This window comes from Triplophysa dalaica, chromosome 14 (genome assembly GCF_015846415.1).
Source record: "Triplophysa dalaica isolate WHDGS20190420 chromosome 14, ASM1584641v1, whole genome shotgun sequence".
NCBI lineage: Eukaryota > Metazoa > Chordata > Actinopteri > Cypriniformes > Nemacheilidae > Triplophysa > Triplophysa dalaica.
The window spans coordinates 1,572,323-1,594,488 of NC_079555.1; the positions used below are offsets into that span (position 1 = coordinate 1,572,323).

General features: G+C 37.3%; 1 protein-coding gene across 4 annotated transcripts in view; it reads left to right on the forward strand.

The window, feature by feature from the left end:
- The window catches only part of LOC130435383 (protein unc-13 homolog C), a 99,128-nt gene that overhangs the window by 71,602 nt on the left and 5,360 nt on the right, over positions 1-22,166 (forward strand). Inside the window, exons 22-32 of one of the 4 annotated variants that reach the window (XM_056765974.1) lie at positions 761-857; positions 2,786-2,929; positions 4,716-4,793; positions 7,203-7,280; positions 8,738-8,764; positions 13,657-13,745; positions 14,047-14,187; positions 14,263-14,386; positions 14,910-14,969; positions 16,825-16,905; positions 18,661-18,808. In XM_056765974.1, coding sequence (XP_056621952.1) covers positions 761-857; positions 2,786-2,929; positions 4,716-4,793; positions 7,203-7,280; positions 8,738-8,764; positions 13,657-13,745; positions 14,047-14,187; positions 14,263-14,386; positions 14,910-14,969; positions 16,825-16,905; positions 18,661-18,808 — 1,067 coding nt within the window. The remainder of the gene's footprint in view (positions 1-760; positions 858-2,785; positions 2,930-4,715; positions 4,794-7,202; positions 7,281-8,737; positions 8,765-13,656; positions 13,746-14,046; positions 14,188-14,262; positions 14,387-14,909; positions 14,970-16,824; positions 16,906-18,660; positions 18,809-22,166) is intronic. The other 3 variants (XM_056765975.1, XM_056765976.1, XM_056765977.1) reach the window with 3 other exon arrangements.

Here is a 22,166-nt window from a genome sequence, read left to right on the forward strand (position 1 = left end):
ACTTTAATAAATAAATGTAACCTTATTTACTAGATTAATTCAAAGTTATAACCAAGAATTTATAGCTTAACTAAGGGTGAATTAAAATTGTATGAATTCCAGAAATTTGAGGGGTAGATTCAATCTAGTTCATTGATGCAGTACAAACATGACAAAAACGATAATACGTGATGCTGACGGTAAAATTAAGAGACTTACAATGTGACACCATCATCACCACAATACCTGTCAAATGTGATTTCATCATTACCTACACACACGCACAAACACCTTCTTGATTTCTGTCTGTTCATTCTGAGCTGTTAACATTTGCTCAGCGTGTTTTAAGTCACTGCTAGAATACAGTGATTATCACATCATTTTATATTTGATTTAACAGAGATCCGTTCAGACCCCTCCTGTTCAAGTACCCGCAGGAATTATTCCCTCAACATCACAGCCTTAAATGCTCCATGCGTTTACAAACTGTTACTACACAAATATTAAGAATTGCAGTCAGTGAGTAACATCCATATAAATATAGTTATTTTGGGATTTTTGAACGTTTTTCCAAACGGAGTTATCTGCTTTTGCAAATAAACCTTATTTTTAAGACTAATGTCTAGTAATATTAATACCTGGAAACCACATAGCAATACTACCCACAAACCCCTAACAGTTTAGTGTTTCCAAAATATGTTGTTTTAGTGATTTCCATGATTAGCATTACATTTTGCGTGCTTTAGTTTCACAGTTCTCTGTTGGCTTGTTCTCTCTGCAGGTGGTTCGAGCCGTTTGTGATTCAGTGGTTGGATGAAAACGAAGACGTTTCCATGGATTTCCTCAACGGAGCCCTGGAGAGAGATAAGAAAGATGGGGTGAGATTTGTCCTGAGTTTTGAAGTGTTACTTAGTTTCTGTCAATCTTCTCATGTGTATATTGGCAAACACAGCTGTTACAGTAAACATCACATTCACTTTAAATACAGCATCGCTCTTCTGCTTCTCTGCTGCTTTGGGCCTGCTGAGATCTTTCTGCTTACAAGTCTTGTGATTTGGCTTTTAATAAAACAGTTGCAGGGGACAGTTTTACCTTTTTCTCTTCCTTAGTTCGTAGAAGTAATGTCAACTGTACCACTTAAAAAATACGTTTTTAAAGGCAATTTTACCATTTGGTGGTTCAAATACCCATGCGTGATCTCTCTTCAAATTCATAAAGCATTTGTTTTATTTTTAGCGCATGATTTTACATAGTCAGGTAAGTGCCATTTTCAGGATTGTCACATCCATAACGCTACATATTCCTCATAAATGGACACATGAAAATGAATATAAAGTAAATATTTTATGTTCTATAAAGAGGCATCCCTTCTCCATTCATTGAGTATTATTGCTTCAGGATTGTGCAATTTATTTTAAAGAAATCCTACAAAGTTTATCATCTCCCAAAAATCCATAACTCATGTTAAATACATATTTTTTTCTTAGACCGACATTGTTTGATGTTTAGACTGTATCAACAAGGGTTCAGTAAAATATAAACAGATGGTTCAATATAATCATTCTCTGAGCATTAATCGTAACAAATTCATTCTCTGAGCATTTTTATGTCACGTCCATAATCCTGGAGTTTCACATCTGCATCTTTAGGGGAAGTTCACAAGACACTATTTTCATGCGGTTAAACTGTTTGTTTACACAACAAAAGTATTTTGGAGGCATAACAACACAAACTTGTATTTGTGTAAAAAAAAGCAAATGTTTGAAAGTATAATGAATGTAAAATAATTTGCACAAATTTAATATAACTTGAATATTCTTGGTTGGGTACAATCTTGTTTGACCCAAGCCTAGGTTCATTTCAATCCAACGGTTGAGTATGTTCATATTGTACCTAACCACGAGTTGAGATTTTTTTTAGCTTGTGATGTTATCAGTCGTCTTCGGCCCTAACTCACAGATTCGGGGCTCCAAAACAATGCAGAATTTCCATGACATTCACATGCATTTCTCTCGTAAATGTGATTATTGTGACATGTCTTGAAGGCAGCGGCACTAGAACGCTTATCATTTCCATTTCCATGAGGCCGCGAAATAGGAGTATGAATATTACAGATACTTGCCTTTCAGCAGCTGTCGCTCAGGATTTACCTCTCTGTTTGGTCGGGCATACATTTTCTCACGGCACATTCATTCAAGGATTGAACGGAATGAAACGTTGGGATAAACTGCGGTAAATTAAAAGCATTAGGCTGATGAAAGAACATCGAAGGAACTCTTGTGATTTAATTCGAGCTGATGTACTCATTTCTCTTACAAGCGGTTGATCTCACGGTTTTATATAATTGCATTTTACCAGAAACACAAAAACACAAATCATTTATCATAGGCTTGTGTGTTTCCTCATGCACACATAAAAAAACTGTTTTCATTTGCTGCTCTTGAACCGTTTCAGACACAGAATCATAGGGCAAGTAAACAGAGAGACTGTTGAATTGTTTTGTTTTTAATAGGTAGTACTAGATGAGAAATCCCAGCAGAGTGTCAGAACTGTGTTGAGCAGTCTTGTGAGATTCATCTCTTAATGTTAAGATGCTAATGGAGCGGCGCATGAGTTAATTGTGTAATGATTATGAGTCTTGTGGTGGCCGTGGAAGCGTCTGGGGAACCAGATCAGAGTCACAGGTTAATTGTGTCATAGGTTATGTTGGCAGGCGTTCGCAGCAGCGCTTCATCACACTGCCATTAAACCCACATTCTCTTCTTCTGCTTGTGGCTTCATTGTTGTGTTGTTTTGTTTATTGCAGTTCCAGCAGACGTCTGAACACGCTCTCTTCTCCTGCTCGGTGGTGGACGTCTTCACGCAGTTGAATCAGAGCTTTGAGATCATCAAGAAGCTGGAATGTCCCAATCCTCAAGCTCTCGCTCACTTCATGCGCAGGTTTGCGAAGGTGAGGATCGCTTGCTGGATTGCAGGAGTAAGGTTTACAGATACTGGGGTCATGTGAACAGGGAGTCAGTGTTGTGTGTGTCAGAGGATTTGTTGTTGATTGTTCGTTTAGAAACAGAAAGCAGTTTGTGTTTTGGTGCAGTAGATGGAAGAAGACCTGATCCTAGTTTCTATTAAAGATGAAGATGATTGAAATTAGCTTCAGAGCAGTTTACAGTGTATTAAACCTCCTGATATTACTAAACATTAAACACTGTGTCTGTACGTGCGTGCATGTGTGTGTCTCTCTCTCTCTCTGTATGTTTGTGTGTGCGTGTGTGTGTGGGTCTCTCTCTCTCTCTCTCTCTCTCTATCTGTATGAGTGTGTGTGTCTGTGTGTGTGCATACATGTTTGTGTCTCTCTTTCTTAATCTGTAGGTTTGTGTGTGTGTGTTTTTCTCTCTACCTTTGTGTCTGTGTGCGTGCTTGTGTGTGTGACTCTCTCTCTATCTTTTCTGTGTTTCTATCTTTGTTTGTGTGTCTCTAAATATCAGTGTCTTTGTTTCTCTCTCTCTCTTTCTGTGTGTGTGCGTGCATGTGTGTATATCTGCTCCTCTGTGTCTAGGTGTGTGTGTCTCTTTCTCCATCTGTATGTGTCTTTCTCTCTATGTGTGTGTGTGTGTATGTGCATGCGTGCATAAGTGTTTTTCTCTATATCTATGTGTGTGTATCTCTATCTGTGTGTGTATGTGTATGTGCATGCGTGCATGAGTGCTTTTCTCTATATTTATGTGTGTATCTCTATCTGTGTGTGTGTGTGTGTGCGTGCATGTGTCTTTCTCTTTATCTCTGTGTGTGTCTCTATCTGTATGTGTGTTTATGTTACCATGTAGAATGTCAACAGGAACATGTAAGATGATTCATGATAAATCAGTTTGTGACAACAGATCATGTTTCCTGAGATCAAATTGTTTGATCAGACGTTGAGTCCAGTGTGTTTTATTGATTTGTGTTGTCATATAACACAGCTGACAGCAATACACTAATTGCATTACAATATGAACTTTCTCTACACTGTAAGAGAATACGATCACCGCTTGCCCATGTGTGCATGACATTTCTTAGCATAGGAATTAGTAAAATCACGCCTGTCCACGACATTCTACATGATTTGAGCTGTCATTCGTGTTTGCTGATGCTGTTTATGAGCAGTACATCACAATTACACAAACATCTTTAACACTCTGACACACAACAGATTCCAAGAGTTTTCAGGGATTTCCAAGAGATTTTAACTCAGTTAATGGCCTCTTTTAAAAGTATCTCTGCTGAATGCAAATGTGCTGCAAAGGGCAAACAGAAAAAGAGAGAAAGAAAGAGAGAGGGGGCTTCAAACCCTCTGCTCCTCCCACAGGATTATGGGTAAAGACTCTTGTAGGAGGCATTGATTACTTCAAACAATCTTGACATGAGAATTATATTACAGACGCCTTAGCAGACGCATATCATTTACTTATTTACATATTTATTAATGTATTAAGTGCTTTATTTACTCACACTTAGCAGCAGGTTGCTGATGAGGGTTGATGTTGATGCAGCAGGCAGTAGATGTTCTTCCGCCTCATTCTCTTTAGACTTAAATGATAAGAATGTTGTGTCTATTCTGATTATTTATGTAAATAAGTAGCTTTCCGTTTCATCGACATTCCTCTCTTGTATTTTATTTCTGCTGTCACTATACTCGACTATACTGGACCCTCACGGCAGTGTTGTTGTTTATACTATATCTTCATTTATTCTCTTTGCAGACCATAAACAAAGTGCTTCTCCAGTATGCTGCGATCATCACAAAAGACTTTGGCAACCATCTCAGCAAAGAGAAACTGGTGAGTTCACGGTCACACACGTACGCGTTCTCCTACAACCACATAAATGTCAGCGTGTTTTAAAGTCACGACCCCTCCAAGTGTCGAAACATGTCTTGATCAGATTAACCGGGACGTGCTCGGTGTTCGTTGCCATGGAGAGCGTCCAGACGATGGTAGCGAGACATTAAAGGCCCGACTTTGATGGGCCTGTGGCGTGTGCGTTCGGTGTTATCTCAACGGCACCCAGAGCGGAACGCTAACACAGCGTAGTGCTGAATGTTCTCGCTTTCCTCATTCCGTCTGCGTCTTCTCTTCTTTTAACTTTCTCTGCTTTGTGTAAAATGACAGCGCTCGGCGAGCTTACTTAGAGCTGCTATTGTTCCGCCGTGATTTTTCAGTGTCTTTTGTGGAATGATTACAAAAGCTCGACATGCAGAATGTCCGTGGCAGTGGGAAAGACAGATGTATCTTTTAAGTGCCGTGACAGGCGCTCAAAAAGAAAACGCTGCTGTGGCCGATAATTAAAGACGTATCTCTGTTCTGTCTGAGAAGATAGAGGCGCTCTTTGGCGAACATCCAATGACAGCTCGCTTCTTAGAAACAATATCTGAATGTTGAAATAATGTCCTAAAAAATCAACTCGATATCATTCAGAACCGTGTTGCTGTTTTAAATGTATGAAAGTTGGAGACACTGGCCCATCATATTGTAAATTCAGAGGTTCACCTGCATTTATCACACCGTTGACATGTGACCTTTGGGAACGTGAGGATGCAGATTGAGTTTTAATGAGCTGACTTTACTCTTGAGATAATTACACACTTCTGCTCGTCCTATTAACTCACAAGACTCTGTTTTCACATCAGCTTAACCGCGACACAAACGCGACACAAAAAACACTTTTCACCTGAAGTATGTATAGCTTACTGTACACTCTTTAAAAATAATGGTTTACAAAAGGTTCTCATTGGGAAGCATTAAGTTTTCTGTTGCACAAAAGGTTCTTTGTTGGGACCATTAACATTTCTGTTGCACAAAAGGTTCTTTGTTGGGAACCATTAACTTTTCTGTAGCACAAAAGGTTCTTGAAGTAAATTTTAGATCGAAATGCTTCTTTTCAGAACTGTCGCTGCACCTGAACTGTCGCTGCTGTTAGTTCAACTTAACCCATCCTTGTTCACAGTACATAAAGAATGCAAGTAACTGAATTAAAGTAAGAAGTTAACTATGTTATTTATACAAAAAATGTAGATTTTTCAGCTTTACTTAACAAGTGTTTGACTGGTCAACTTAACGTTGTTGAGTAGAACGCAAAACCCTATAATATTGGACCTATTGTTGAGTTTACTTAATATAAACAAGTTAATTCAACATGTCTGGTTGAGGGGGATTTTCAGTTGCCAGCATGCTTTGCGTAAGACTGCATTTAGACGCTAAATTTTGAAATTGTCATTGTTCTAAACAGTGGGGTACATGTGCTTAGGCTGTTAGACTTTTATGCAAGCCCATGATGTCTATTGAATCATTCGATGAGCTTTAACTGTGCTAATGCCAGTACTGAGAAGACTCTCATTTGATTTGCTCATTGTGTTACAGTAAGTCTGTATATTATTTATATATGACATCAAAATGTATCCATTGAGAAGGATAAATGTTTAGCTTAAATTAGCTTAAAATTAATTGTACTCTCGGAAAGGTTTGGTTTTACTAACTTAAGTGTTATTTGTTCTAATTACTTAATACTGTTGTGTGGAACGACTTGACGCAGCTTTTTTAAGTAAATTCAACAAATCAAACATATAATTTAACATATAATTTTTTTACTACATTAGTCGATCATGAACTAACAATTCTCAGAACACTCTGCACTAGTTATTGATCTCAATAAGTGCTACATTTCAACAATTATTATACCTTTTTAAAATCAAAAGTTTCATCTCTTAACATCAAGTAATGCAAAGTGAACTAACATAATTGACACAAGTCTAAAAAATATTTTTGTAAAGTGTAATTGGCTGTTGATTTGAATCTGTTTGGTTGAATAAAGAATGATTTACTGTATAAAATGTGCTGTGGCTTCATAAGACTGAATTTATAAAACACTGATGTACACAAACATGTAAATGTTATCAGTTTGTTCTGGAATATTATTGTTTATGTGGAAGCGGCCGTGTTCATGTATGTTTAGATGATGGAGTGCTTGAATCAATACGAGCGTGTTCAGTGTGTCATTCTCTGGGGAGGAAGAAACATAGATTACACGTAATGAAGTTCAGATTTACTGGCATTGATGAAAGTAAAGTGTGCCAGTTCATCTCACTGCCTGTGTGTGTGTGTAAAGAACAAATGTTTTCATGCAGAGAGTTTTGAAGAGCTGACGTTTTAAAGAAACAAAGCTATAAACTATATTGTGTTTTGATTTGACAGCCCTGTATCCTCCTGAACAACATTCAGCAACTGCGAGTTCAGCTGGAGAAGATGTTTGAATCCATGGGAGGAAAGCAGGTGAGTTTACCGCACTACTTCTGGGGAAGTCCAGAGCAACGTTTATCCATTATAACATTCCTGTCTGTGCAAGTCGAGTTTGTAGATCACCGCGGATGTAAGACTGTGTTCGTGTCATGCTGGAAATACTGTAAACACGACGTGATTACATGCTTGACAAAGACCTGATCGGTTTGTAAGAAACGTGCAATCCTCACTATAAAAAAAGAACAAACTTAATTCAATTAAGGAAAACTTTTCTATGAAATCTGATTACATTTCTCCGACAAAATCTAATTTGTTTAAAACGATTGTTTATAATTTTGTTGTATGAACTTATTTTTTTAGTAGTCTTGATTAAATGAAGTATCGTCATATTAATGCATATTGTACATAAAATCGATATAAAGCCCAATTTTATCGATTTGATTAAATAATGAAAGCACTCAAGAATTTTTTTTATATTATAGGTTCTTAACATTAATTAAACATTACTTGATTTAACTTCAATAAGAAGATATTGAGTAAATAGAACTCAACAGTAATGCAAATAAAAGATTGGCAAGGCTTTTCTGAACAATGGTTACCACAACACTCAAAAATATAAATAACTCTTAAAAACCTTAAAGAAAAAACGAACATTAAACATTAACAGGTGTTTCTTTATTACTGAAAAATGCATAAAATAACATTTATTTAAGAAAATAACTCTCAAAATGCAGTTATACCCAAAGCAAGCTGGGAAATAAGAGTCCTCTGCCCAATTGTAACACAATTTTAACTGTAACACAACTCCTTTATGTTGTCCCAACATGAATGGATTCAGTTATGACTAAACAGTGAAAAATCATGTTACCAAATTTTCCAAAAGTTGTGTCGATTCAACTTAAGCTAGTTAAGTAAATTAAACAAGCTGCAAAAAACATATTTTTGTGTGGTGTGTAAAATGCCCTCATGGAAAATCCTGGAGTTTTGACTATAGTAAATGGCAAAATAATTATTTTGTTAATACAAACTATAGTATTCTGTAGTATTAACTATAGTGAATCAATAAACACTGTAATATTCTTTCATATTTACTATAGTAAGGTTCAAAATCACTATAGTATCTAGGAATTGTAAAGCAGTGAAATTTACGTTTCTGATTCTGGTTGTTTTGTGATGCTTTCAGTACTCGCTGTAAGAAATAATTATAAATTATGCGTAAAAAATAAAAATCTGATTATATTTTATTTTATTTATTTAGTAATTTTTTATAAATCCAAGGTGATATCTATTGCTTGAGAATTCTCTCGTCTTTGTGTCTTCTAGTTATTTCTCGAGAACATAGAAAGCAGTGATTTCTGCATGACATGAACACAAGAGTGTTAACATCCCTCGTGAACTGTGCATGTGTTGTGTAATCTTGTCTAACGTTGACGACGTCATGAGTGGTGTTATCTGGTTCTGTTTCCCTCTCCTCTGGGCTCTTGCACCAGGAGGAAGGTATTGTGGTCTTCTGCAAGGTGTGTTTATCTCCCATCCCTCACGGACAAGCACAGAACGTTCGGTTTTAATAATCTGACAGAAATACTTTACCCCAAAATGAAATCTGCCGTGATCAGATACTCTTCCAAACTTGTATGACATTTTCTATGTGACACGAAACAAGACATTGCAGAATGTCGGTATCGCATTTTGCACATGAAGGTGCTTTCAAACTTTAAATATGGAATATAAAGCATCATAGCAAAACATCAAACTACTGGTATTGATACTTTAAATGTAGCATTTGGAAAAGATTTTGAAAAATGATCTGAGATTTTTCGCATTGATTTAATTCAATTAAATTAAAAAAATTAATTAAATTTTTGTACTTTTTAGAACTTGTCTGCCCCACCGCGTCTTCTCATTGCATGATCAACAAAACTTTTGTCTTGCATTGAAAAAAGAAAGTCATACCGGTTTAGAATGACATGAATAAACAATGACAGAATTTCATTTTCGCCTGAACGCTTCTTGAAGCAGATCTCTGGAGCTTCTCGAGAATCTGCACGGTCTTGATTTATTCAACCTGACTCCGCCCACTTCACTCCAACTTCCTGTTTTCTCTCCCGCACTATCGAGAGCATGATGCACGTGCTCGTCACTAAGCATGAAACCTCACAGGAGTCATTGTTATTTCTAAACTGAGATGCTGAAGTTGAAACGAAGATCTTTGCAGATGTTTGTGGGTTATTTGCATGCCAGCATTTGGTTTAAAAGACTGGCTTTCATTAGTTTGTGGTGTTAAGTCCACTGAAGCGAGTTTGAAGAGATTCTCGGACGAGTTTTTGTTGCTTTACTTTGGTTTAATATAACTCTGCGGGGCACCTATATTTCCAGCTTTACTCCTCAGGCGCGTCGGCATCTGTCTGACACCTGCGGTGCTTTAAACCTCTCAATAACATGGCGAATTCTTTCAAGGGATTGTTTTTATCCAGCCGCAAAGGCTAATTTAAGATTTGTAAAGAATGAGTCGTAGGAGTCTCAGGTTAAGATTAGATGTTGGAAAGAAGGCTACAGGCTAACATACTTAAATATGAGTTAGAAATCATGACTAATGTATGAGGTCTGCTTCCATCTAAAACACTCCAAATATAACCCGACCGGCTCCGACACGGCCACGCCACGCTTCCCAAAGCAATTAACAAACTGAACCAAAAATGTAATTAAGCAGACTTCTTATCATGGAATTATAAGTAAAATATTGCAAATTGTTCAGTGAAAGTTCAATGAGGAAGTAAACGGTGATGGTGTTTGGAGGGAGATCTCTTATCTGACCAGTCAAAGATATGAGAAACAGCACAGGTTCAAAATAAGATTATCTTCCGTGGACGTTCACATTGTGATTTGCTTAATTAAAATTTTTAGTATAATCACCTTGACTTTATTTCACTTTATTTCAATTTTATCTTTTCTCTCGAGTCAGCCAGACCTCCCTGTGTTCTCAGTTCATTCACATTCTCTTCAGAGAATATTTTATATATCAGTGTAACATTAATTAAAGCCAGTTTTAGTCATATTAACATTATTTTTCTAATTTTTCGTAATTAGAAAAATTATTCGTAATGTAAATCCCATTTCTGTAATATTGTAATTGAATGTCAGTGTTTTTTATGTTTGTCATAAGACATTACATCAAAAACAGTCGGGATGCATGAAGAGTTTGGTTTCAAAATGAGATAACTGTTTTATTAGTTATTATAGCATAAATCACAACAAACCAACTGCAGTTTGATTGATTTGATTGGAATGGACAATACATTTGTTTTAATATTTATTGATATATTTAAAAAACTCTTCATATACATTATTTTATTTTATAATTGTAATGAGAAGGAATTTTGCGTTGCTTTGTAGTCATAAAAATTTGAGGGTAAAATAAACACTACTGGTCAAAAGTTTGTGGACACTTAAGTTATAGTACAATAATGAACTCATTAAAATTATGAAATAAAAGGGAACTATGGGAATCATGTTGTAACTTAAAAAATGTAAAATTTAGACCTGTTATAATTTTTCATCTAAGGTGCAGTTACCTTTTGAATCAAAGTCATCCATTAAAAAAATTGAGTAAATACTGTCAAAAGTTTTTTCAAATAACATTCAAGTGTCCTTTAACTTTTGACCGGTAGTGTACATGTCATGACAATAGTGTACAAAGCATATGCTTAATACAACATAATTGATCATTCTTCATACTTACTTTTATATTTTTTTTTAAATAATTTTGTCAAGTGTACTCCCCAAAGTTATTGATTAAATATTTATTATAGTGTTCTGAAGTGTTGACTAAATTGTTTAAATGAATGAAGCCTGTTTAATATGTGTTGTCGGTCAGATTTAGCAGGACTATACATAACTCTGGTCATATGGCTGGAGATATTCACCTGTTGCCTCGTGTGTCAAAGTGCCTCTGATCTCCATTAACCTGATGAGGTCTGAGATCTGCCATCATTAGATTGTTCTGACCCCCCGTCTGTTTACCCAAAACACTGAACACTGTTTAAATCCATCCATCTATCACCTGTTAGATTACAGTTTTAATATACTCAGAAATGACACAAAGCTTGCACACAGCAGGACGATAATCGTACTTGCTTATCGCCAGCGTTTTTCAAGATGTTTTTCAATTCATACCCAAACAATATTCAATGGAGAAGAGCCGTGTGAACGTGATTTCACTCCCTGGCCTCTTCGTCAATATGCCTCTGTAAGACCGTTTGTACTTGAGCGCCACCAAGTTGTGTTTTACAGTAGCTTCAGCAGCTCAAGACACATGAACAAAAGTGCCAATCTCATTGGTTGGCAGTTCAAACCAAGAAAATCGAGCCCGAGGCGTTTCAAAAAAACATTTGTGAATTCGGTGTGCGTTTTCTGCCCCAGTGCGGACAGGCCTTAAGTCTTGTTTATTGAATGGTCAGTCCTGCTGGTGGAGTTTGTTCCTCACTGGTTTCTGTGTTTGTTCTTGTAATGTACATATTTCTGTGCGTTGCTGCAGAATCAACTTTAATTTTTGCAATAACACACATTATTCACCGCTGACAGGTTTAGGTGTTTTGAGGTGTCGGATTCATTTCAAAGTTATTTCCCTAAAGACACATTTTACATTTAAAAAAGAATCCGCTAATATTGAGCATTGCTGTTAGTTTAAGCTCTGCTGAATATAATGAAATACATTTAAATTTGTTTTTCTAAATTGCTTTCATAGTTTTGGATTGTTGCAAAGCAGCACCTTCACAGAAAATACATAAAATACATTTTAGCAGTATTCTAAAGAAAAAACTGTTAATAAATGGAAAATAGACAAATAAATAATACAGAAAAATACATGCGAGTAATGAAAATGTTTCCGTAAGATGTACATTACAACCACCAATTTAAATATAAAAACAGGTGGAACAAGAAAAGATTTCTTCAAGAAAGAATACAATATGTGAAACACAGTTGTGTCTTGAATTTACAAACAAATTTGAGGGTTTCTGTTGGTTTAAAGACAAGAATTGTTCTTATTTGTTCCCCATGAAGAACGTCCAGCATGTCACTGTTTACTAATGAGAATTGGGAGAGTGCTTGTGCTGAACTGGCATGAAAAATCTCATATTGCCAAAATGAATCATAAAGCTGTATATTAACTGAAAGAATGTATTTTGATTTAATGCATTTATGCCACGTGTCGATGGCGAAGTGGTTGTCTGTCTTAAGTGTGATGTGCTCATGATAAGGTTGGAATGCCAGACACCTGCGTCTCATTGGCTCATCTGGCTGTGATGCTCTCAGAGGCTTGTATTGAATTTGCAGTCATCGTTAGTCAAGCGAATCCTCAGTCAAGACCGACCGCGTGCGCTTGACTGACGGCTCGCTGTGCAACAGATAAAAATCACCAAACCATGTCATTCAAACAAATCTGTGAGCCAGTTCTCCATCGCTCCTGAACCTGTTAACAGATTCACATCAAGTCTCGGCTGAGCCATATGGATTATTATACAACCAGGGTCCAAAATCACCTTTACTGGCAGGCGGCAGCAGATGGAATGATGAACAAAAATATCAGCTGTAAATATTGACTATGATTTCTCATTTTGAATATAGGGCGAATGCAGGTCAATTGGGACATTTTGGGGCATTGAGATGAATTTCAAAAACAGTGATGACTTTCCCAATAAACCTGAATTCATCCCAAATGTATACTTCTAACAATTGCAAATGTGTTGTTTTGGTTTAGTAGACAGTTTGATTGAAATAACATTTCTACATTGGACCCCAAATCCAGTCATAAGTAGCACAGTATTTGTATTTGTAGCAATAGCCAACAAAACATTGTAAAGGTCAAAATTTCAACTTTTGGGTCCATCTACTTGCCACAGCGTCATTACAGCGGTAAGCCAATAAAGAACATAAAAAAACATGTTTCTTCTTAGTTGTTAGTGATTAATAACTTCAAAGGGCATTTTCTCAATATTTTTTGCACCCTCAGATTCCAGATTTTTCTCCTATCCTGTCAAACCATACATCGATGGAAGGCTTATTTATTCAGCTTTCAGATGATGTATAAATCACCATTTAAAGAAATCCACCCTTATGACTGGTTTTGCGGTCAATATAGCAAAATATCATTTTAAAGTATGAGAAACCCAATCCAAAAGAAACTATAAACATTTTCACAGTATGATAACGAAATTCAAAAATGTCAACCTGGACTCTTGTGAGTGTACATTTTGGACCCTGGATACATATAATACATGAATGATTGTCTGATCTATTATGATTTGTAATACGAAAACATGAAAGTGTTCTCTCTTACTGTGTGTGTTTGGAATTGTGTACAGTACGTACAGTAGCTGATATGACGAGTGATGCTTTGTTTGTCTCCCAGCTGGATGCTGAGGCCAGTGAGCTGCTGAAAGAACTGCAGAATAAACTTAACACAGTGCTGGATGACCTCAGCGGGGTCTTCGGCTCCAGGTGAGACAATAACATGACACATTATTGTGTAAATAAATGTGCGATTCACAGGAAAATAATACAGCGCAATGAACGATTCAGTTCATTTTAATCAAAGATGAATTGTTGAGATATGATATTAATATTATTTTCCATTTGGCTTTGGTTACGTTAGAAATAAAAAAATCTGACACTTTATTTAAGAAAAACACAATGAATAAGATTACAGATTAAACATTTTGATCATATTGTTCTAAAGGTGGACACGTGGCTGAAATGCTAAACACATCTTGTTATATTAATGTATATCATGTGGCTTCAGTTTTAAGCCTGTCATTGAGGACTGCGTCAAACAGATGAATCAGGAGCTGATGCTGATGAAGGGAAACGCCGGCAACAAGAGTAACGCTGCCATGGATGCAGAGACTGTCCTGCGACCCCTCATGGATCTGCTGGACAAGAAGTAAGAGAAAAAGCGTCATCAGATGAGAATGTCCTCTAGGGACGTCTGACTGACGGTATCTTCCCTTGTCTGCAGTTTAATGTTGTTTGCTAAGATCTGTGAGAAAACCGTGCTCAAGCGAGTTCTGAAGGAGCTGTGGAAAATAGTCCTCAACACCATCGAGCGACAGATCGTCCTTCCTCCTCTGTCAGACCAGACGGTGAGTCTCTCTCGCTCTTAAACACACACATCCTTCAGTGTGTTGCATGCAGACATAATCTTTGAGTCACGGCTCTTACATCAGCCGTTCCTAAAGTTCAAAGATGCACAGAGCTCCAGAATTGATGTATCGACAATAAAATCCCATCTCATTTCTCTCCACATCACCTGCAGCATTGCCTTGAGCTGAGAAGGTTTTCACTTCACTTGTTACAGAAAAATATCAAATAGTCACAGCGGTACTCATTGAACATGATATTCCAGAAAGTGAAGTGATGGGATTCAGTCTGTGGTCTCCAGGGTACAGTTTCTACAGCACCTTTCTGTCCATCTTCTTTATGAGCTGATTCATCACCTAAAGTTCTAACCGCTAACTCAATAAACAAATTGTCTGCTGAGACATCTCGTGATGACACAAGTTCATTCAATAGACACATCGATTGAACGTGTTGTAAAACACTTTGATGCACTTCATGCCAAATGCATAAATTTAAATGACTGACTTTTGTGTTTTTTTCAAACAGCAGGGAGCTCAGATGATCTTCAGTGCTGCCAAGGATCTCGGTCAACTGTCCAAGCTGAAGGTGCGTCTTATGTTTAAGATTTTAATTTAAGATATTAAACAAAATCACGGAGTTGTCAGATTTTACTTTAAAACTACAATTCATCAAAAAGCGGGTGCCCACTCTCGACATCCTTCTAACTGACCACTTGTAGAGCCTGACCTGAGGACTGTGTTATTCATGTGATGAGAGCGTGGACCAGTTCTTACTCCTGGTTTAATTTACAGGTCGCCGAGTGCACCTTAAAGTTTGTGTTTTGGGGAGACGGTCATCAGGACATTTCTTGCATGGATGTTATTTTGCATGAGCTAGCAACAGTATAAGTCAACGGGTTTCGTCTATTCAAATTTTGCTTAAAGTTGGAGTGAAAGACAGCGTATTTAATTATTTGATTTATTTTTCTCTGTGACATTTTGTCTACTGTATTGACATTAAAATGTGAGAAGAGTTTTGTATATTGACAAGATGAAAAGAGCTAATGTTTTTGTATAGTGTATTTTATATTTGCTATGGAGTACGTGATCTAAATTTAGCGGGATCCGTCGGGTCGGGATGGAAATCATTGTAAGCAGTTAGCGGGTGAACACAAGAGTGAAGCGGGATTAAAAAAAAGTCCCCCGCAGACCTGTAATTTGAAGCAAATAGTGACAATATTTTTCTGTTTGAGTAGGGATTAAAGAGACATAAGAGCAGTTTTCTAGTATTTCCTCAGAGCGTCTTAATACAGCGTTCCCCTTTTAACAATAGCATCTTTCCTCGAAGACTTTGTAGCTGTCCATCAGAACCTTCTGTTGCGGTCCGGCTAACTGTTAACATCACTGTTGTGTCTGTGAAACACGGCAGGAAAACACTGATGATGAGAGAGATCATCCGTCCTGCGCTGTGAATCTGAACAATTGTCAGATAGATGGAGATTATTCCTCCACAGTCTCATTTTCTCTCTCATTTCACATGCATTGAAACACCTCTGCTCAATTCTAGCTTCACCTCAAACTCTCTCATTGTTGTGACTTCTGTCCACTGCACTCCAGTGAGATGGTTTTGTTCTTTGGCTCTCTTCCCGATAGCCAACTCTTCTGAGGGAGCATCTCTCTGCTGTTAACATCGACTTCCAATGCGGCTCATCCAATCAGAATTAAGTGTGGTTTTGTAAAAATCTTTAGGGAGTGTAAATCCAGTGCCGTATCACGTCTAGCGTATGTGTGTGTGTTTGTGGATTTATGGGTGTGTTGTGCAGTGAGGCAGACAGTCTGTCCGGACCGTCTCAGCGCCCGATCAATACTCTCCAGTCAAGTGTAAAAGGTCCGACCGCATCTCTTAAATGTGACCTGCAGATGGAGAATGTCATGGACAGAAATGGTGCGGACACACACAGATGAACTTGATTTGTTAAGGGGTTCATTTTTAAGCTCTTCTGTTATCAGTGTCAGACTTATTAAACGCTGCACATCCATTGACCTAAAAAGATGAAGTGAAATTGAAGTTCCTCTTGAATCGTGCTGAGGATACAAAGCGTTTGTAGTCAGAGAATTGTTTCTTTAGGTTTCGGAGAGCTACGTTGTGTGTTGAATGTTTTGTACCTGCATTAGCTCGTATTAAACACATAAACAATCCTCTACTGTTTGGATTTTACCTCTACTGTTCCTTTAAATTCACTTTTAGGTCTCTAATGTTAAGAAAGAGTGAAAGCAGTTTACCTTAACATGATGAATTATAATAATAAAAGCAGATTTGGTTTTCTGTACAAAGTTAAGTTGTCACTGAAATAAAGAACACTTACAGTGTTATCATTTGTGAGTATAACGGTATAATGCTTTACTATGAATGCTGTTAATCTCTCTCTCTCTCTCTCTCTCTCTCTCTCTCTCTCTCTCAGGAGCATGTGATTCGAGAGGAAGCTAGGAGTCTGAGTCCTCGGCAGTGTGCCGCCATGGATCTAGTGCTGCCCACCATCAAGGTGTCCGCCCCTCTGTCTGTGTCTCTCTCACCCTCTCTCTCTCTCTTTCTCTCTCTCACCCTCTCTCACCCTCTCTCACTCTATCTCTCTCTCACCCTCACCCTCTCTCTAACTTTCTCTCTCTCTCACCCTCTCTCCCTCTCTCTCTCACTCTCGCTCTCTCTCTCATACCCCTCTCTCTCTCTCTTTCTTTCTCTCTCTCTCACCCTCTCTATATCTTTCTCTCTCTCTGTCTCACCCTCTCTCACCCTCTCTCACTCTCGCTCTCTCTCTCATCCCCTCTCTCTCTCTCTCTCTCTCACCCTCTCTCTTTCTTTCTCTCTCTCTGTCTCACCCTCTCTCACCCTCTCTCACTCTCGCTCTCTCTCTCTCTCTCATCCCCTCTCTCTCTCTCTCTCTCTCTCTCTCTCTCACCCTCTCTATATCTTTCTCGCTCTCTCTCTCACCCCCTCTCTCTCTCTCTCTCTCTCTCTCTCTCTCTCAACCTCTCTATATCTTTCTCTCTCTCTCTCTCACCCTCTCTATATCTTTCTCTCTCTCTGTCTCACGCTCTCTCACCCTCTCTCACTCTCGCTCTCTCTCTCATCCCCTCTCTCTCTCTCTCTCTCTCAACCTCTCTCTATCTTTCTCGCTCTTCACTCACCCCCTCTCTCTCTCTCTCTCTCTCAACCTCTCTCTCTCTTTCTCTCTAACACCCCCCTCCCCAGCTCATCTCTCTCTTTATAATTCTCCCCTCCCGATTTCATTTTTCAATTGAAAGATTCTTTACTGGCATGATTGTGTGTACTTACAATATTGACATTATACATGACACAAAAACATTCGCAACAACAATTAAAAGGTTGTTTTTTAAACAAGGTGATGAGAGGTCATTATCCTACCATTACTTTTGTGATTTAAGACCACCAGGGCCAGCCTGCAAATGTTTCCTTCAGAGACCTTCTAAAACAAACTTACTGAAGTTACTGTGGCTGAAACCTTGAGTCACATTCTTTGACAAAGAACGGTTAGATAAGGATTTTGTTTTAGAATTTAAACATATAAAAGAAAAAGAACAGACCTTTAAAGGGGTTTTATGTATGAAACACACACACTTGTTGAGACTTTAATGTAAATTGATATAGCGACAATGTGCATATGATTTTGTGAGCCTTTAACATAAACAACAAAGGGAAATGGAAGATAAATACGATTCATCTCAATTGCATGCTTGGAAGCGATCTATGAATAATAGAGCAGAAATAATGCACCGACGGAAGATCAAAACATCCAGCGCTCATGCATTCAAAATCTACCGTATTGTGCTGTAAGTGTTCCACAAGTGGAGCACAAAGACTGATGTGGTCAGAAACAGATAAATGAAATCAAGGAAAGCATTTGAGCACATAAGAATAAGATTTGATTTCTTTTGATCTATTGTCTATATTTGTACATTGTGTAGAGGTAAAATAAATTGTAAGAGGTCAAAATACAGAAGACATTCAGTCAAAACATTATAAATGAAACGTAGAATATTTGGTCTTTTCTCTGTGGAAATGTAATTTCTCGTAGCAGTCGTTTGCGAAACAAGAAAACATCTCACGATCACCTCACACACTACTGGAATAATAATAAAGTAGTTGTGATGAAACGTCCACACAGAAGCTATGACACACACACACACACACATTTCAGCGTCATGATAATGCGTATATATATATATATTTTATTCTTAAAATCCTTCATCGTAACCCGTCATTGTGTTTCTTCGTTCAGCAATATTTCCATGCGGGAGGAAACGGCCTGAAGAAAACCTTCCTGGAAAAGAGTCCCGATCTCAAGTCCTTGAAATACGCCCTGAGCCTTTACACGCAACCCACAGATGCCTTGATCAAGAAATATATATGCACCCAAACCTCTCAAGGTATGTTTGTGTTCATACTGTTTATCTCACTGTCTGGAGTCAGGACTCTTACTGTAGAGACTCCCGGGTACCTTACAGAATGCTAAATGACCTCTCTAGTATTTTTGAAAGATAGTAGTATGCTATATGTGCGTTATATACCCTATACAGATTTTCTGCACGTATGGAAAACATGGATGACGGACTCCATGTCATCATAACAAAATGTGTGTTTTGCCACCCGGGGACACTGTGTGAGATTCTGGATCTGGTCCAAACACTAGTGAGACATTTACATAGACGGCATTTGAAGATATTGTAGACCATTCCAAAGAGACCTGCCAGAATTGAATATAAGACACACTGTAAGAAATGACATGGATATTTACTTTTAATGATAACAATATTACACAAAATATTTTTACGTACTTTAAAGCTTATTTTTAACGCAATATTCCACAAGTAAATCAGGTAAAATTACCTAGCTTATTATTTAAGCATATAGTCAATTCCCGGGAAAATGTCAACCTTAACACGAAAAAAAAAATTCATCAGCAGTTTATGGTAACAGTACAGATATTAACATTTGGTGGTTCAAATACCCATGTGAGATCCCTCTTCATATTTTAAAGCATTTGTTTTATTTTTAGTGCATGATTTTTCATAGTCATGTAAGTGCCATTTTCAGGATTGTCACATCCGTAACGCCAAATATTCCTCATAAATGGACACATGAAAATTATTATAATGTAAATATTTCATGTTCTATAAAGAGGCATCCCTTCTCCATTTATTGAGTATAATTGCTTCAGGATTGTGCTTTTTATTTTATAGAAAACCTACAAAGTTAAATCATCTCCCAAAAACGGTGTCCTTTTTTGTCACATCCATAAAGCATGTTTATTTCCCTTTTAAATATTTTTTTTTTCATAGACTGAATTTTTTATGTTTAGACTCTATCAACAAGGGTTCAGTAAAATATAAACAGATGGTTCAATATAATCGTAACAAATTCATTCTCTGAGCATTTTAATGTCACGTCCATAACACAAAATGTCACGTCCATAACGCTGGAATACATAATTTACCAATTTGAGCATTATAATTAACTTTTGTAATTTCAGTTTAACATTTATTATTGTTTACAACAAATATGATGTACTAGTAAGCTGAGAGTTGTCCCAGTAGTGACATTAACACACATCATGAGCCCTCCCATAACCTGAGCACAAGCATCACTCTTCTGAACAATGGTAACCACGAAACTCAAAGATACAAACAGAATCTGTTCTAAATCTTAATGACAAGTGAATAATAAACAAGTCAATAGCACTTTTTCACAAAAATTATTCTCCTAATGCTTTCGCATGCAAAGCCTCCTGGGAACTCTAAATTCAATGTTCAGAAATTGACTAAAATAATTCATGAAGTCCCGCCACAAAATAATTAAGTAAAGATCCTTTATTCAAGTTTAAGTGGGTTGAACATGATCAAATTAAGTTGAATTCACTCATTAATTTGTCCATTTAGAAATCCGACATTTTTCTTTAATTTGAACTTAAATTTGGGTTAAAAAAACAAGAACACAATTCTATTAAGTAAAGTTAACTGGATTAATTTAAGCAAATCTACTACGACCCAAAAATATTTTTTACCATGCAGTATTTTAAAGAAAATTTATTTTCGAAATAATTGAAATGAAATCTCATTAAAACATTTATCATTGCATACTGTGTCACATGCACTTTTAAAATCTAGTATGCAGTACACAGTGTGCAGTAGACAGTGTTCCCTTTAGAGTTCCTGAGGCCAAAATCAATCTGTGTTTATGAGTCCTACACAATGTTGTGTATTTTCTGTTTTTTTGAGGTGAGGAGCTGTGTTTACTCGCTCTTACGTTGCTTATCATTCATCAGAGTTCATATTGGCTGTAATTCATCATTTTCTGTCGGAGCAGTTGATGGAGAACCAGGGTTCCTTTGCTTCTGAGTGGAAATCTCAGCAGCATAATTCTAAGATGTGACGCTTACAAAACTTTCTTACACTTTTTAGGAAAGACAACTTTGATGGAAAACTCAATCTAGCGTACAGCTGCGCTCTCTGATAACGTTCTATAGTTATATATTCAGCAGTGAGCATTACGTATTTATACGACCTCTTCGCGTCTCGCCTCCAGAGATTGAAACTTTAACTACATCTCGGTAACATTCAGAAAAATCAACTCAATGTAATAAACTCTTTGATTGTGCGCTGTGACCTTTGAACGTTTCAGGAAAGCGCCGGCTTTCCGTCTGCACAGCTCATGAACTCATCAGAGATGGAGTTTGTGTTGTCATTTCATGTTCATTGACTATTTGACGATTTCATCTAGAGATGCACCTGATATTTGTCACTTCCTCACGTATTCCTCAACATTCAGTTCTTTAGAAATCAGAACAAACTTCGAATTTCCAGTGCTAACCGCTTTATTTGAGATGTCGGATGTGTCCAGATGTTTCTAATGTCCCCCGAAAAAACACATGTCACTGCGCACAGAAACACTTATGAAACGCGTTTGTTGTGCGAGGTCAGAGAGTAAATGAAATCTGAGGCGGAGGTTAATTCAATTCTCAACGATTGCTGGTGTCTGCCGCGTGTCCTGCGGGTCATTCTGTAGTCTTTCATTTAGCTAACAACCATCATGTGCTTTCAAATGAGATTGAGTGAATGTCACCCCAGTCTTTCTGTCTTTCTGCAAAAGTTAGAAATAACTGTCTTAAAACTCTGTTAAATTCTAACTCACAGCCTCCGATGACATCCACGCCCAATAGATTCAGAGAGTTCTGACAATTGCAGGATTTTTTTTAGATTATTATTGTAAAAGTTTTTTTCTAACAGGATGAAGTATCTGTCATTTTTTCTGAACAATCCAAATGCACGGCAGGTTTTGACATTCCATTAAACAACTTTGAAATGATTACTTTTTATGAGGTTTTATTAACAAATTTTGGGAGGAACATGTGAGATTATTGGTCTAATCTACAACAGGTGATACTCATTCAGTAACCATCCAATCAGGGGTATAAACACACAGCATCTGACCTCCATTCCTCGACAGTTTTCTAACATCCCTCCACAACCCCTTCTCCACATTTTCAATCTCTTAGTCTTAAACCGGGGGGGTGCTCTGGGTTCGGACCTAATCGGGCCACATCCCGGACTCAGAGTCCTCCTTTCGGTCAGCACGCATAATATTCATATCTTTAACCATCCATTATATGTACAAGTGTGAACTCGTGAACTACTGTAGTCATGTTTTGATTTGCCTCAAATCCACTTAAATGTCAAGTCATTTTAAACATGTAATCTATTCTTTGCAGATGTTGTGCTGATGAATGAT